The sequence below is a fragment of the Epinephelus lanceolatus genome, chromosome 11 (genome assembly GCF_041903045.1).
Source record: "Epinephelus lanceolatus isolate andai-2023 chromosome 11, ASM4190304v1, whole genome shotgun sequence".
Lineage (NCBI taxonomy): Eukaryota > Metazoa > Chordata > Actinopteri > Perciformes > Serranidae > Epinephelus > Epinephelus lanceolatus.
The window spans coordinates 45536589-45554179 of NC_135744.1; the positions used below are offsets into that span (position 1 = coordinate 45536589).

Sequence of the window (17591 nt, forward strand, 5' to 3'; positions counted from 1 at the left end):
CACTGACAGTAGGTGTAGCACTGACAGTAGGTGTAGCATTGACAGTAGGTGTAGCATTGACAGTATGTGTAGTACTGACAGTAGGTGTAGCACTGACAGTAGGTGTAGCACTGACAGTAGGTGTAGCATTGACAGTAGGTGTAGTACTGACAGTAGGTGTAGTACTGACAGTAGGTGTAGCACTAACAGTAGGTGTAGCACTAACATTTAGTGTAGTACTGACAGTAGGTGTAGCACTAACATTTGGTGTAGTACTGAGTATGTGTAGCACTGACAGTAGGTGTAGCACTAACAGTAGGTGTAGCACTAACAGTAGGTGTAGCACTAACATTTGGTGTAGTACTGAGTATGTGTAGCACTGACAGTAGGTGTAGTATTGACAGTAGGTGTAGTATTGACAGTAGGTGTAGCACTGACAGTAGGTGTAGTATTGACAGTAGGTGTAGCACTGACAGTAGGTGTAGCACTAACATTTGGTGTAGTACTGAGTATGTGTAGTACTGACAGTAGGTGTAGCACTGACAGTAGGTGTAGTATTGACAGTAGGTGTAGCACTAACATTTGGTGTAGTACTGAGTATGTGTAGCACTGACAGTTGGTGTAGCACTGACATTTAGTGTAGTACTGACAGTAGGTGTAGCACTAACATTTGGTGTAGTACTGAGTATGTGTAGCACTGACAGTAGGTGTAGCACTGACAGTAGGTGTAGTATTGACAGTAGGTGTAGCACTGACAGTTGGTGTAGCACTGACAGTAGGTGTAGCACTGACATTTAGTGTAGTACTGACAGTAGGTGTAGTACTAACATTTGGTGTAGTACTGAGTATGTGTAGCACTGACAGTAAGTGTAGCACTAACATTTGGTGTAGTACTGAGTAGGTGTAGCACTGACAGTAGTGGTAGCACTAACATTTGGTGTAGTACTGAGTAGGTGTAGCACTGACAGTAGGTGTCGCACTGACAGTAGGTGTAGTACTGACAGTAGGTGTAGCACTAACATTTAGTGTAGTACTGAGTAGGTGTAGCACTGACAGTAGGTGTAGCACTGACAGTAGGTGTAGTACTGACAGTAGGTGTAGCACTGACAGTTGGCGTAGCACTGACAGCAGGTGTAGCACTAACAGTAGGTGTAGCACTGACAGTAGGTGTAGTACTGACAGTAGATGTAGCACTGACAGTAGGTGTAGTACTGACAGTTGGTGTAGCACTGACAGTAGATGTAGCACTGACAGTAGGTGTAGTACTGACAGTTGGCGTAGCACTGACAGTAGATGTAGCACTGACAGTAGGTGTAGCACTAACAGTTGGTGTAGCACTGACAGTAGGTGTAGTACTGACAGTTGGTGTAGCACTGACAGTAGATGTAGCACTGACAGTAGGTGTAGCACTGACAGTTGGTGTAGCACTGACAGTAGGTGTAATGCTAACAGTTGGTGGAGTACTGAAAGTAGGTGTAGCACTGTCTGTAGGTGTAGCACTGACAGTAGATGTAGCACTAACAATAGGTGTAGCACTGACAGTAGGTGTAGCACTGATAGTAGATGTAGCACTGACAGTTGGTGTAGCACTAACAGTAGGTGTAGTACTGACAGTTGGTGTAGCACTGACAGTAGATGTAGCACTAACAGTTGGTGTAGCACTGACAGTAGGTGTAGCACTGACAGTAGGTGTAGCACTGACAGTTGGTGTAGCACTGACAGTAGGTGTAGTATTGATAGTAGATGTAGCACTGATAGTAGATGTAGCACTGACAGTTGGTGTAGTACTGACAGTAGATGTAGCACTAACAGTAGGTGTAGCACTGACAGTAGGTGTAGCACTGACAGTGGGTGTAGTACTGACATTAGGTGTAGCACTGACAGTAGGTGTAGCACTGACAGTAGATGTAGCACTGACAGTAGGTGTAGTACTGACAGTAGATGTAGCACTAACAGTAGGTGTAGCACTGACAGTTGATGTAGCACTGACAGTAGGTGTAGTACTGACAGTAGGTGTAGCACTGACAGTTGATGTAGCACTGACAGTAGGTGTAGCACTGACAGTAGATATAGCACTGACAGTAGATATAGCACTGACAGTAGATGTAGCACTGACAGTAGATGTAGCACTAACAGTAGATATAGCACTGACAGTAGGTGTAGCACTAACAGTAGATATAGCACTGACAGTAGGTGTAGTACTGACAGTAGATGTAGCACTGACAGTAGGTGTAGTACTGACAGTAGATATAGCACTGACAGTAGGTGTAGCACTGACAGTAGGTGTAGCACTGACATTTAGTGTAGTACTGACAGTAGGTGTAGCACTAACATTTGGTGTAGTACTGAGTATGTGTAGCACTGACAGTAGGTGTAGCACTGACAGTAGGTGTAGCACTAACATTTGGTGTAGTACTGACAGTAGTGGTAGCACTAACATTTGGTGTAGTACTGAGTAGGTGTAGCACTGACAGTAGGTGTCGCACTGACAGTAGGTGTAGTACTGACAGTAGGTGTAGCACTAACATTTAGTGTAGTACTGAGTAGGTGTAGCACTGACAGTAGGTGTAGTACTGACAGTAGGTGTAGCACTGACAGTTGGCGTAGCACTGACAGTAGATGTAGCACTGACAGTAGGTGTAGCACTAACAGTAGGTGTAGCACTGACAGTAGGTGTAGTACTGACAGTAGATGTAGCACTGACAGTTGGTGTAGCACTGACAGTAGGTGTAGTACTGACAGTTGGTGTAGCACTGACAGTAGATGTAGCACTGACAGTAGGTGTAGCACTGACAGTTGGTGTAGCACTGACAGTAGGTGTAATGCTAACAGTTGGTGGAGTACTGAAAGTAGGTGTAGCACTGTCTGTAGGTGTAGCACTGACAGTAGATGTAGCACTAACAGTAGGTGTAGCACTGACAGTAGGTGTAGCACTGATAGTAGATGTAGCACTGACAGTTGGTGTAGCACTGACAGTAGGTGTAGTACTGACAGTTGGTGTAGCACTGACAGTAGATGTAGCACTAACAGTTGGTGTAGCACTGACAGTAGGTGTAGCACTGACAGTAGGTGTAGCACTGACAGTTGGTGTAGCACTGACAGTAGGTGTAGTATTGACAGTAGATGTAGCACTGATAGTAGATGTAGCACTGACAGTTGGTGTAGTACTGACAGTAGATGTAGCACTAACAGTAGGTGTAGCACTGACAGTAGGTGTAGCACTGACAGTGGGTGTAGTACTGACAGTAGGTGTAGCACTGACAGTAGGTGTAGCACTGACAGTAGATATAGCACTGATAGTAGGTGTAGTACTGACCGTAGATGTAGCACTAACAGTAGGTGTAGCACTGACAGTTGATGTAGCACTGACAGTAGGTGTAGTACTGACAGTAGATGTAGCACTGACAGTTGATGTAGCACTGACAGTAGGTGTAGCACTGACAGTTGATGTAGCACTGACAGTAGGTGTAGTACTGACAGTAGGTGTAGTACTGACAGTAGATATAGCACTGACAGTAGATATAGCACTAACAGTAGATATAGCACTGACAGTAGGTGTAGTACTGACAGTAGATATAGCACTGACAGTAGATGTAGCACTAACAGTAGATATAGCACTGACAGTAGGTGTAGCACTAACAGTAGATATAGCACTGACAGTAGGTGTAGCACTGACAGTAGATGTAGCACTGACAGTTGATGTAGTACTGACAGTAGATGTAGCACTGACAGTAGGTGTAGTACTGACAGTAGATGTAGCACTAACAGTAGATATAGCACTGACAGTAGGTGTAGCACTGACAGTAGATGTAGCACTAACAGTAGGTATAGCACTGACAGTAGGTGTAGTACTGACAGTAGATGTAGCACTAACAGTAGGTGTAGCACTGACAGTTGATGTAGCACTGACAGTAGATGTAGCACTAACAGTAGGTATAGCACTGACAGTAGGTGTAGCACTGACAGTAGGTGTAGTACTGACAGTAGATGTAGCACTAACAGTAGATATAGCACTGACAGTAGGTGTAGCACTGACAGTAGATGTAGCACTAACAGTAGGTATAGCACTGACAGTAGGTGTAGCACTGACAGTAGATGTAGCACTAACAGTAGGTGTAGCACTGACAGTTGATGTAGCACTGACAGTAGGTGTAGCACTGACAGTTGATGTAGCACTGACAGTAGGTGTAGTACTGACAGTAGATGTAGCACTGACAGTTGATGTAGCACTGACAGTAGGTGTAGCACTGACAGTTGATGTAGCACTGACAGTAGATGTAGCACTGACAGTAGGTGTAGTACTGACAGTAGATATAGCACTGACAGTAGGTGTAGCACTGACAGTAGATGTAGCACTGACAGTTGGTGTAGCATTGACAGTAGGTGTAGCATTGACAGTAGGTGTAGTACTGACAGTTGGTGTAGCACTGACAGTTGGTGTAGCATTGACAGTAGGTGTAGCATTGACAGTAGGTGTAGTACTGACAGTTGGTGTAGCACTGACAGTAGGTGTAGTACTGACAGTTGGTGTAGCATTGACAGTAGGTGTAGCATTGACAGTTGGTGTAGCACTGACAGTAGGTGTAGTACTGACAGTTGGTGTAGCATTGACAGTAGGTGTAGCATTGACAGTAGGTGTAGCATTGACAGTAGGTGTAGCATTGACAGTTGGTGTAGCACTGACAGTTGGTGTAGCACTGACAGTAGGTGTAGCACTGACAGTAGATGTAAGAATGAAGACCTGAGGGTGGAGGTCTGTCACAGCATGCAGCAGCAGCTCCACCTGCTGGACAACAGTAGGACTCACAGTTAATGAAGGAAAAACATCCATCATCATCTCATTAGTGAGGATGATTTCATTATCAGACTGCAGGTCCAGTTGCAGGTGCAGGTGCAGGTGCAGGTCCAGGTGCAGGTCCAGGTGCAGGTGCAGGTCCAGGTGCAGGTCCAGTTGCAGGTGCAGGTGCAGGTGCAGGTGCAGGTGCACGTCCAGGTGCAGGTCCAGTTGCAGGTCCAGGTCCAGGTCCGTCCGCACAGACGTTTTATTAAACTCATTGTTACTGTAATTCAGGAGGTCATGTTGTAGGGCTCTGGCAGTGCTCCTCCTGTTCCTCCTCACACAAAGGAGCAGATAGCGGTCCTGCTGCTGGGTTGATGCCCTTCTACGGCCCTGTGCAGCTCTCCTGGTGTAACGGCCGGTCTCCTGGTATCTGGTATCAACCTGATTGGGCTGCAGGTGCCGCCTCATGCTACCAGCAGTGCCAAGGACACTAGCAGAAGACCAAACTAGAGAAGAGTCAGTCAGGAAGGATCAGGAGAGAGCAACTGTCTGTGGACACCACATGTAAAACCAGTGAGGTTCAGTTTGTGTGTCAGAGTGTGTGTTTCTATTTCAGTGTCACATGAACAGACTGAGACACAGTGTGGTCGGGGGGGGGGGTGTTGTTTCATTTCCGTCTCTTACAGTCAGACTGTCACCATCCGTCTTCACTCAGACAGGTAGGAACAAACTCACATTTATATTCATATATTGATCATATATTGATCATATATTGATCATATATTGATACACAGATTAACTTCACGCTCTGGACAGCTCTGAGCTCTGACACTGTCCTCTGTCCTGAGACACTGTGGGGACGTCCTCCTGCTGTGAGACACTGTGGGGACGTCCACTCAGTCCCTTCTGCTTCCTTCCAGATGAAATTAATCAATAAGACTGTGACAGTATTAATAATCAATAACTGATCATCAGTGAATCAGCTGATCAATAATTAATGTAATTATATCGAGCTGTGCTGCAAAAAATATTTTCAGTTTTTACTTCAATGAAAGTAGAAATATAAACATTTAAAACTACAGTTACAGTAAAAGTATCCGAGTATTATCAGCTGAATGTAATTAGAGTATTTAAAGTACTCATCCGTCTGTTACAGCTGATTATTGTTGTAAATATTTGAGTGAGAGCAGACACACACACACACACACACACACACACACACACCACTGAAAGTGTGCGTTTCCTCCTCACAGTGACTGACAGCTGAGGGGGCGGAGCCAGCAGAGACGACAGCAGCCATGTTGGTTCTTCTTTGGTTACTGATCCTGATGACGACGATGATGATGAAGAGTGACGGTCAGAGTCTCATAGAGTCATGGGTTGTTTCCATGGTAACTGACTGTCAGAGCTGTCATGTGATAATGAGGTGTGTGTGTGTGTGTGTGTGACCTTTGACCCCAGCGGCCTCTGCAGAGATCGTCACAGCACGCAGTGGCGGCGCCGTCCTGCTGACGCCACCCCTGCAGACGCCGAGGAACAGACAGGACGTCAGGTGGACCCACCCCCGCCTGGTGATGTCACTGAAGAACAACGTGACCACGTGTCATCACGGGCGCTGCGAGCTGCTGAGCGACGGCTCGTTGAGCTTCAGCCGCGTTCAGAGCGACGACTCAGGGAGCTACAGCCTGGAGGTGTTTGACCAGGATGGGATGCGACTGCTGAGGAAGGACTTCCTGCTCACTGTGGAGGGTGAGGACCACCATGTCCCCTCTGTCCCCCATAGTCCCCCCTGTCCCTACTTGCCACATAGTCCCCCCTGTCCCCCATAGTCCCCCCTGTCCCTACTGTCCCCATAGTCCCCCCTGTCCCTACTTGCCACATAGTCCCCCCTGTCCCTACTTGCCACATAGTCCCTACTGTCCCCATAGTCCCCCCTGTCCCTACTGTCCCCATAGTCCCCCCTGTTCCTACTGTCCACATAGTCCCTTCTGTCCCCATAGTCCCCACTGTCCCTACTGTCCCCATAGTCCACATTGTCCCCTCTGTTCCCCCTGTCCCTACTGTCCCCATAGTTCCCTCTGTTCCTACTGTCTCCTCTGTTCCCTCTGTCCCCACTGTCCCTATAGTCCCCCATGTCCCCTCTGTCCCTACTGTCTTCATAGTCCCCACTGTCCCCATAGTTCCCTCTGTCCCTACTGTCCCCATAGTCACCTCTGTCCCCATAGTCCCTACTGTCTCCATAGTCCCCTCTGTCCCCATAGTCCCCCACTGTCCCTACTGTCCCCATAGTCCCTACTGTCCCCATAATCCCCTCTGTTCCCTACTGTCCCTATAGTCCCCCATGTCCCCTCTGTCCCTACTGTCTTCATAGTCCCCTCTGTCCCCATAGTTCCCTCTGTCCCTACTGTCCCCATAGTCACCTCTGTCCCCATAGTCACCTCTGTCCCCATAGTCCCTACTGTCTCCATAGTCCCCTCTGTCCCCATAGTCCCCACTGTCCCTACTGTCCCCATAGTCCCTACTGTCCCCATAATCCCCTCTGTTCCCTCTGTCCCTACTGTCCCCATAGTCCCCCCTGTCCCTACTGTCTCCATAGTCCCCTCTGTCCCCATAGTCCCTACTGTCTCTATAGTCCCCTCTGTCACCATAGCCCCCTCTGTGGGGGCTATGGTGACAGAAGGGATTATGGGGACAGTAGGGACTATGGTGACAGTAGGGACAGTGGGGACTATGGGGACAGTCCCCACTGTCCCTACTGTCACCATAGTCCCTACTGTCCCCATAATCCCCTCTGTTCCCTCTATCCCTACTGTCCCCCCTGTCCCTACTGTCTCCATAGTCCCCTCTGTCCCCCCTGTCCCTACTGTCTCCATAGTCCCCTCTGTCCCCATAGTCCCTACTGTCTCTATATTCCCCTCTGTCCCCATAGCCCCCTCTGTCCCAACTGTCCCCATAGTCCCCACTGTCCCTACTGTCCCCATAGTCCCCTCTGTCCCCATAATTCCCTCTGTTCCCTCTGTCCCTACTGTCCCCATAGTCCCCTCTGTCCCTACTGTCCCCATAATCCCCTCTGTCCCCTCTATCCCCATAGTCCCCCCTGTTCCTACTGTCCCCATAGTCCCCACTGTCCCCTCTGTTCCCCCTGTCCCTACTGTCCCCATAGTCCCCACTGTTCCCTCTGTCCCTACTGTCCCCATAGTGCCCACTGTCCCCTCTGTTCCCTTTGTCCCTACTGTCCCCTCTGTTCCCTTTGTCCCTACTGTCCCCATAGTGCCCTCTGTTCTCACTGCCCCTCTCTGTCCACTCTGTCCTCTCTGTCCCTACTGTCCCCATAGTCCCCTCTCTGTCCCCATAGTCTTCTCTGTCACACACATACATTTTTACTATCTCTCTGTCCGTCTGTCTGTCGGTCCCCAGACCCCAGCAGCAGCAGCAGCAGCAGTGTGGTGGTGTCTGTGTTGGTCTGCTGCTTCCTCCTGTTGCTGCTGCTCTTCATCATCTTCTTCATCCTCAGGAGGAGGAGGAGGAGCCAGAGGACAAACCCCACAGGTACATCAGCCAATCAGAGACACAGAAACCTGCGTCTTTAAAATCTTAAAAGATTCATTGTTTAAAAAGTTAATAAATTTATATCCTGCTGACATTAATTAACAGTTATACTGATATTGATTCAGTTTACAGATTATAATCTGTTGATAACAATAGAAATGACAGATTATAGTCTGTTGATATCAATAGAAATGACAGATTATAATCTGTTGATATCAATAGAAATGACAGATTATAGTCTGTTGATATCAACAGAAATGACAGATTATGGTCTGTTGATAACAATAGAAATGACAGATTATAATCTGTTTACGATAAAAATGACAGATTATAATCTGTTGATAACAATAGAAATGACAGATTATAGTCTGTTGATAACAATAGAAATGACAGATTATAATCTGTTGATAACAATAGAAATGACAGATTATAATCTGTTGATAACAATAGAAATGACAGATTATAATCTGTTTACGATAAAAATGACAGATTATAGTCTGTTGATAACAATAGAAATGAATTATAATCTGCTGTGGTGTTTCAGGTCCATTGGAGGAAAATGTTTATGTGACAATGCACGGTCACCATGGCGACAAGGGGAAAGCTATAGAGGAGAAGCAGGAGTCTCATTATGGTAACACACACACACACACACACAGAAGCTAACAGATGCTAAAGGCCTCTACACATGATCAGCTGTAAAACCGCTTTGCGCTGGCTGTCCCATTGTTTGTCTATGGAGAGGGCGGCAACACCTGACAAAGCAGCACCGCTACCCTTGGCGTCGCACACCGCTCGGATTTTCTGCCTGAGCGCTGCGCTCAGAGTTGAAATTATTTGAACTTTGACCGAGTTTACTGCACTGCACTTGGCGGTGAGCGAAGCGTGTTGTTCTTATCATGTGAAGGCCGCTTAACTTGTTCTCCTCTCTACAGTTCCATGTCATCCTGTTGTTTCCATGGAAACACCAATCACAGAGCAGATGTCTGAGGATGTAGAAGATGTCTACGTGTGATGACCAATCAGAGATCAGCTTGTTTTCACCTCAGCTCACCGTTAGTTCATCGTCCACTGTCGTCCGGTGTTTATTTTTCAACTATGATTATTATTATTATTGATAAATAAATATAAAGTGAACTTATGTAGGGAGCTTTATTATGATTCTGTTATTTTATCTTTGTACTTTTATTTAAACTGTTTTTTTTTTTTTTTATCGGGGAGTTGCTTCCACTCGACACTGTCATAACAAGTGATACAAAGTGCAGGGTCTGGACATAATGTGTGTATGAACTGAGTATAATGTACATGTCCACCACTGTGATTTAATAAATTCAACATTATCATCACATTATTTTCAACACTTTGTTCTTCTGGATCATTTGAAGTGTTACTGTCTCAGTCACCGTGAGTGTGTTAATGTCCCACACAAAATTAATTTGTAGTACCATACACATGCCACAAGATGGCAGTATTTACATTTGAAGTACCAAATGAGAGCTGTGCAAGTCACTGAATTTATAACAACTTGTTCCAGCAAATGTTTCATAATAAAAGCCTTGTTAGGAACTCTTCATCTCAACAGCCTGATGCAAAGAAAGGTAGAGACATGCTTCAACCAAGAAGTTAATAATAAAAGATCAGATGAGGCCCTGGGTCCACCTCTGAACTATCAAATCCACTGCAATAAGAACAAAGCCTGGTCCCTGGCTAAACACTCTGGGGTCCCCTCCCACTGGTTTACTTTCAGACAGCTAATAAATAAATGCACCACCTCACTGAGAAAAGATAAATCTAATTATTACTTAACTTCTAACAAAACTGTTCCAAGGCAAAGAGGCAGATGAGAAAGAGTGAAACCAAATTTACTTCTCAAACGGTGTGAATTAAAAATTAAAGGCCTGTTGCAGCTGAGGTACAGATACTCCTGGAGAAACACAGGTACTGGTTTATATTCATGGGAGGACACTTTTATTTCTTTTGAAAAAAGTTACAACAGGTTTTATTTTGTTACAACACCACAAATTTAAAAAAGATATATATAGATATATGATATGTTTAAATCACAGCGATTATGATGGAAAAGTACTTAGAATAGCAATCACAATCAGACATGTTTGCAGCTTTTAACATTATATCTCTAGAGTTGAAAATTTAAATTTACGATCATTATTAAGTGGAATATGAAAGTTCTCCTCAAATAACACGTCATGGTAAAATTTACTGAGCTCATTTTTTTTTACAGAAATGTTATTCTTTTATTCTGTATTAAAATCCCTGCTGATTTTAATTCTGTACACAGTTCATCACATGAATACAAAAGAACCAAGATATATTTCCAAAGTCCAAATTTTATGTCTCCTGTTGAATCCCAGAGAACTTGATCAAAGTTGGACAGTGAAAGCATCAGCAGTAGTGCTGCACGATTTGAGAAAAATGTGCGATTGCGATTTGAGTGGACATTATCGCGATTTGCGATTGCAATCACAGTATAATAAATAAATGGTATCATGAGTCTTGTTGCTTGACTCAGTGTTTCCCTACATTATATCAGGGGGCACTGACCTGACAGAGTTATTGTTATGGACAGACAGTGTGTCAATGACCATCAACAGACTGAGCACAGTCAAACACGCTGCTCACACAGCAGCGCAGCACGACACTGTACACACAGCGGAGCGAGCAAAGTTGCTCAGTTTTTCATTTATTATATAGTTTGTTATGGAGTCCGTGATTTCCCTGTGACACTTACACATGTTTGTGTAACTGTGCTTGGATGTTGTTTTATGAGGCTCTGGTGTCTTTCAGTTGTCTCTTTGTCTTGAACGTTACACGGCTCGTCTTTTTCTCACATGCATCCTTTTTTTTTTAAAGATTATTTTTTCGGGCTTTTTGCCTTTAATGTACATGATAGAGTGAAATGGGGGAGAGAGAGAGAGAGCGGGGGGTGACATGCAGCAAATAGCTGCAAGCCGGAGTCGAACCTGCGACTGCTGCGGCGAAGCATTGCCATTGTACATGGGGCGCCGGCACTATCCACTACTACCGACGCCCCATGCATGCATGCTTCCTACTTCTCTCTGTGCTGTCTCAAGTGCTGATATAGATTGGTTGTGTTGACGTGGTGACTTTAACTTTTAAACTTCTACACAGCACGTCTTTCTGTTCAACGTCGCCGTACCAGAATCCAAAGTATCGCCATGTGATAGATGTTGCATTTTTTTTGCCACCAACTCAGCCTGTTCATGGTCGAGCTCATGCTGTTCTTCAGTGTCTGTGTTGGTCACTGCTGCACGCCGGCTGGTCACCTGACCATACGTGCTGCACACACCAGGATAGCTTGTGGACGTGATGTTTTTCCCTGTTAAAGGGTTTTTTGGGGAGTTTTTCCTGATCAGCTGTGAGGGTCATAAGGACAGAGGGATGTCGTATGCTGTAAAGCCCTGTGAGGCAAACTGTGATTTGTCTTATTGGGCTTTATAAATAAAATTGATTGATTGATTGATTGACTGATTGATTGTTTGATGTCAACAAACTCCACACACTACAGGAGAGGCAGTCACGTTCACAGGCGCACACGTTAACGTTACATTAAATCGCAAATCGCAGCCTTTTATGTGATTATGTCATCGCACAGCCTGACATCACGACTGTGATTAGATTAGCACTAATCAGCAGCTTTAACCCTTTGGGCCCTAGGCGTTTTGGGGGTATTTTTACTGCCTTTACTTTTAAGCTCATATCACAGTCATTATAAAGGCTACATACACATGCTATATCTTGTTCTTTTCAGGACAATCTGGGCTAACCAGATTTGCCATCATTTCATGTCCTTCTATGTGCCTGTATTTTATATTAATTTTTATATCAATGAAAAAAACAAATCCGTGTGACTAAATTCTTTCATTTTTACATGTATCTCAGCATAGCAAGTTGGAAACAGACATATTCTGCCATATATGAAGAGGGGAGACTCTCTGGAATCTGGCAATATAAGAACCATGATGCTGGGACATTCTGTCACTTCACAGCTGTCCAAAACATGTGGTTTGTGCCAGGCGGACATGATTGCCAATATTTTTTCATTATTGCAAGAAATTCCATTGACTCATTCACAAGTCAAAAATGTGTTTTATCTGAAAGAAACATGCAATATTTACATCTAAGATCATAGAAAATTAGTCAACCAAGTGCAATGATGTCCTCCAAGATAATATTTGCCACTTTGCAGTAAAAAAATTTTTTCTTGTCGACATGATCTTGACTTACGTCTCTGTTCTCTGGTCTTGTCGGAAAGCTGCAGTTCCGCTTTTTTACATGATATGCGTGGCTTCTCGCTATGAAGAACGGTTGCAGAGAAAATCCAGAGAGAAGAACAGGTGTGAATTTGGACGCACTATGCGTTGTTCATGCCCATAGGGTTAAGAAGTGAATTTTAGCCTCTGAGTCTCATTAAACTGGGAAAGAAGTTCACTGAAGGAGTCAGTCGGCACCGTCTGCTCCACGACCTGACGGACTCCGCTCTCTAAAACCCGATAGTAGCGCTTCACCTCCTGCAGCTCAGCCTGCAGCCTCTCCTCCACCTTCTGACGCTCCTGTTGAGCTTCACTCAGCTTCTTCTGGTACTTTGACTCCACACGTTTGATTTCTTCCTCCACTTTCTTCTTGTAGAACTCTGTGAGCTCGGCCTCTCTCTGACGCAGCATCGTCACCACCTCCTGGTAGGTGTAGTTGGAGTAAAACTCTCCTCCGTTGGCACCAACCATCTCCTCCACCTTCTCCAGCAGATCCAGGACCTGTCCACGATCGTTGACTTTGACGTTGTTGAAGATGCGATACCTGTTTCCTGCCTTCCTCAGGACCTCCTGCAGCTCAGGTCCCGCCTCCTGCAGCGGTCTGAAGTCTGACGTGACTCTGTCTCCGTGTGTGAAGAGGATGATGGTGTACTTCCAGGCGTCCTCCCCAAAGATCTCCTCCACCTTCTTGACGGCGTCTCTTTCCTCTGCTGTGAAGGGCCCCAGCTTGATGACCAGCAGGATGGCGTGGGGCCCCGGGGCCGACATGTTGATGCATTTGGAGATCTCTCTCTTCACGGTGTGTTCAGCCTCAGAAGTGTCAAAGAGTCCTGGAGTGTCGACGAGGGTCACCTGTCTGCCGAACACCTCACCTGTCTGCTTACAGCACTGTCTGGTGACTGAGGACAGAGAAGACGCCGGATTAACTCAGGTACACACAGGTGACTGACAGTGTGTGTGTGTGTGTGTGTTACCTGAATAGTGACTGACAGCTTCACTGAAGGCGTCTCTTCCCAGTATGGTGTTTCCAGTGGAGCTTTTTCCTGCTCCAGTTTTTCCGAGCAGAACCACCCTCAGGTCTGACAGGTCTGCAACAGAACAGAGTACTGATGATGTGATGAAGTCAAGCATAAGGAAAAGACAGGCCGAGCTGTAATGTGCAGATATGACACTACTCACACTAAAGTATACACTGTCGTATGTCATGGAAACAGGCTGGCGTGCTGACGTATTGCGGTAAGCGAGTTGTGTCATTTCCGGTGTTTCTGTGACAGCGTCTCTGTGCTGCTCTGGTGGATTCTGCTAGCCTGCTTTCTCACTTCAGTTGCTTTAACGTCTACTTCCAAGTCTTAACCCACACTAGTTCTGTTTAAGCACTTATAGCTCTCCTCCTTTCTACGATCGGATCATTATCTGATTACTTTTGATTTCTTTTTACTCGATTACACGCCACTCAGCAACAGTTACTATACTAGATGTCAGGTGCTCCAGCTTCCTCCCACAGTCCAAAGACATGCAGGTTAATTGGTGACTCTAAATTGTCCGTAGGTGTGAATATGAGTGTGAATGGTTGTCTGTCTCTATGTGTCAGCGCTGTGATAGTCTGGTGACCTGTCCAGGGTGAACCCTGCCTCTCGCCCAGTGTCAGCTGGGATAGGCTCCAGCCCCCTGTGACCCTCAAGGGGATAAGCAGTTAGAAAATGGATGGATAGATCTCCAATAGAGGACCTTGCTCCCTCTCATGTGTCACTTCTTAAATTCTACATTTTTAGGGAATTTAAATTCAGGAGTTTGACACCTTGTTGCTGTTAAATGTTAAGTATCACAGTTTCCTACAGAGGACAGTCTGACTCCCTACAAAGAATCATCAATAATACTAACCTGTGTTGAAATGTTAAATCACATCTAGAAGTGAACAAACGGTAAAACACAGAAGTTCTGATGTTTGTGTTCAAACAAACTGATGGAAATTTCAGACCTGGAGGTTCGTCCTTACTGTCTCTTCTTCTTCTTCCCCCCAGGACTGTTCAGACAGAGAGAAAACAAATTGATGATAAATAACAAATTCATTTATTATTAACAAACACTTAAAACATTTAAATGCCCACAGTTCAAAACTGTAAATAGAATAACACCTGAGCAGAGTCATAAAAAATGCATTCAATGTTAATGTGTGCTGTCCCTGATTATTAAACAGCAGGGATGCATGATAATATCTGCATGTCATCAGTATCAGCCGATCACAGCTTTAAAACGAACAGTCAAGACTTGATGATGATGATCACTGAAATTAGGAAGGTAAAAGTGGATATATGGATATCAGTCATCGGTCAAATGAGTTGTTATATATGTTATATATATTATGCCCCCTACCCCTACACGCCAAAAGGAACTGGGACACCACTACCCCTCACGGGAATGCGCAAATGTAGGGGTAGGGCTAAGGGGGGGTATTGGGACGGGCCCAAAGTCCTGGTTAAGATAAAACTTCTTCACAGAGCATCGCAGACCTTCAGAGAGCTCCTCAGGTGAGAAATGGAGTGATGAAAGAGTCACATTTGACCCTGATATGTCAACACAGAGAAACAGGAATTTTAAAAATGACTAATTAAATAATTAATTTAGATAATTACATATTCTATCAAAAAAAATCCAGAAAACTTTAATCTAAAAAATATTTGTCACACTGTCAGTCATCAGCCGGCGTGTCTGATGGGATATTTATGAGTTAACGGTCTTTACAGCTATTTTCATGTTTGACTTCATTCCTGTCGTCTGAAGCTAATTTAGATATTTTCCATATCATCATTGTAAATGTATGAATTCATATCATTGATCAGTGCAATTACATGATGACCCTGTTAAACAGGTTTTCTCAACGGTCTGTCACTTGGGCAGAGTTCTGTTTGTTTCTCGCGCCATCTTTACCTCCTTTCACCAACCTGAAAGTGAAAGTAACATTTTAAGAAGGAAACACTTCAACAAGAAAAACACACATTCGCAGATGTGGATCAATAAAACCATCAGTAACGTTTAATCAGCAGCTTTTCATAAAGAAGAAGCAGCTCAATTATAGTGACATTGAAAGTGTGACGACTGACCGAGTTAACACAACAGATCACACGCAGTAAACTCACACTTTGAGTCTGACTCGTTTAACTGTCGAACTGAGAATGACGTCATCGATCAATCAATATTTAAAAAACGATCAATAGGTTAATCCAAACTTACTAGATTTTACACTTTCTGCCATCACAGCTGCTGTCGGGTCCTGTTCCACTCTCAACACCTCCCCAAAATACTACCTATATCCGGTCTACAACATAAAACTCAAATAAAATAAAACATTAACAAAACAAACATGAAACGTGTTTCAGGCGACATCCGAACACAGAAGTGTTTTTTATTAAGACAAATTGATCAGAGCAAACTTTCTGTGTGGTCGAAATTATTGTCATCACAAGTCTGAAATAATCAGACGATTTTATTTTGAAGGCCGTGTCAGGAAGCGATTCATCTGAATCTGTCAAACTTGACGTGGTTTCCTGCTGGACTCGAACACAGCCTCTGCTCTCGGTCAGTGTTGGGTTAAGGTTTAGTTTTTCATCACTGTAAACTCTCTCTGTTTCATTAGAGAGGAAATGTCTGTTAATATGTCAGAGTCAGCGATATCTGTCTCTCAGGAGAAGTTTAGGGGTGTGGCAGATAAAACAGCAGCGCCATTTTGTCCCTGTGAGACAGTCAAACCTGATATCAGCCATGTTGTTCCACAAACTGCGCACTCACTTGGACAACAGCTTCAACCATTTTACTGATTATACTGACGGACAAATGAACAAAGTGTGATGATTCCTAATGTGAATAAATAATCCAAACATCAAATGGGTTTGTTTTTTCTCTTCAATGTAAAAGAAGTTCAAATCTTGTTTAAAACAAATTAAATGTTCTTTTCTCTGCATCAACTCTGATGTCTGCACATTTTCTTTTTTTTATATTCCCACACCGACACTGACCCTTAATGTCATCATCACTTCACTTCTCCTGTCCCAGTAAACAAGCCTGAACTGTTACTGTAAATCACATGATCAACATTCAGCCAGTCACATGAACCCAGCTCATGTTTCAACTCTTTATTTCAAAATAAGACCACATGCAGTGTTATTTAGGGTCACTTTCTGACCTTAGTTTTCAGGCTTTGGATTTATATTCTGTTCAAATGCAAAGCAGTCATCGTCTTTTTCTTTTTGTGTCTACAGATGAACCTGGATCAGTTTAATAATGTGAACAATATGAAGTCTAACTGCATACAGTCACTATTACAGAGGCACCCTGAGTGCTCTCTGCAGAACACACACCCGATCATTAGATTTTACAAACATTTCATCATTTACAGAATGAATGTGATATTATTTCTGACTCTTCAAAGAAGAAGAGGGTTTAATTATCCCTACCAGCTGATGTTAGTGAGGACGAATCAGAATTTAGACAAGCTGCTGACAGCAAAACCAACGGTGACATCATCCAGTCTGTCGGTATGGACACACAGCAGCACACTGACACACTAACTAATGACCAGACTGGTTTGGAGATGGTTATGAAGTTTGCTGAAACTCATTCACCTTCAGACAATTCAACTGATGAAAAGATTCTATTTTTCATGTTTTATTTTATTTCAAATGGCAGGAATATTAAACTTTAAGGTTTTTGAATATTTTTTATTTTCCATGAGAACTATTATTCAGGTTTTAAACATTAACCCTCTTTTTTTTCGTCCCTTAACTTCATGGAACTTCATGAAAAATATCTTATAAGCATGTTTAAAAAAATCAAACTGTTTTTTTCTCACTGGCATCATAATGTGTACCATAAAGGGTTAAAATAAATAACCACTAATGATATTTAATTGATATTGATTTTTAGAATCATTCATTAATTATTTAGTTTAAGTTGATAAATTCTGACACTTTTTTTACATAGAGGACAATAAGTTG

General features: G+C 44.0%; 2 protein-coding genes across 2 annotated transcripts; one reads left to right on the plus strand and one right to left on the minus strand.

The window, feature by feature from the left end:
- Nucleotides 1-5332: 5332 nt before the first annotated feature.
- Nucleotides 5333-9716, plus strand: LOC117261271 (uncharacterized). Its single transcript, XM_078172715.1, has 6 exons — nucleotides 5333-5478; nucleotides 6013-6115; nucleotides 6221-6508; nucleotides 8177-8308; nucleotides 8853-8942; nucleotides 9244-9716. The coding sequence occupies exons 2-6, from the start codon at nucleotides 6058-6060 to the stop codon at nucleotides 9321-9323; spliced, it is 648 nt and encodes a 215-aa protein (XP_078028841.1). The 5' UTR covers nucleotides 5333-5478; nucleotides 6013-6057; the 3' UTR covers nucleotides 9324-9716.
- An 821-nt stretch (nucleotides 9717-10537) lies between these two features.
- LOC117263270 (GTPase IMAP family member 9-like) lies at nucleotides 10538-15900 on the minus strand. Its single transcript, XM_078172713.1, has 4 exons — nucleotides 15832-15900; nucleotides 14579-14623; nucleotides 13575-13688; nucleotides 10538-13499 (listed from the first exon to the last, which is right to left on the minus strand). Exons 1-4 carry the CDS (start codon nucleotides 15851-15853, stop codon nucleotides 12727-12729), a joined length of 954 nt encoding a protein of 317 aa, XP_078028839.1. The 5' UTR covers nucleotides 15854-15900; the 3' UTR covers nucleotides 10538-12726.
- Nucleotides 15901-17591: the final 1691 nt, after the last annotated feature.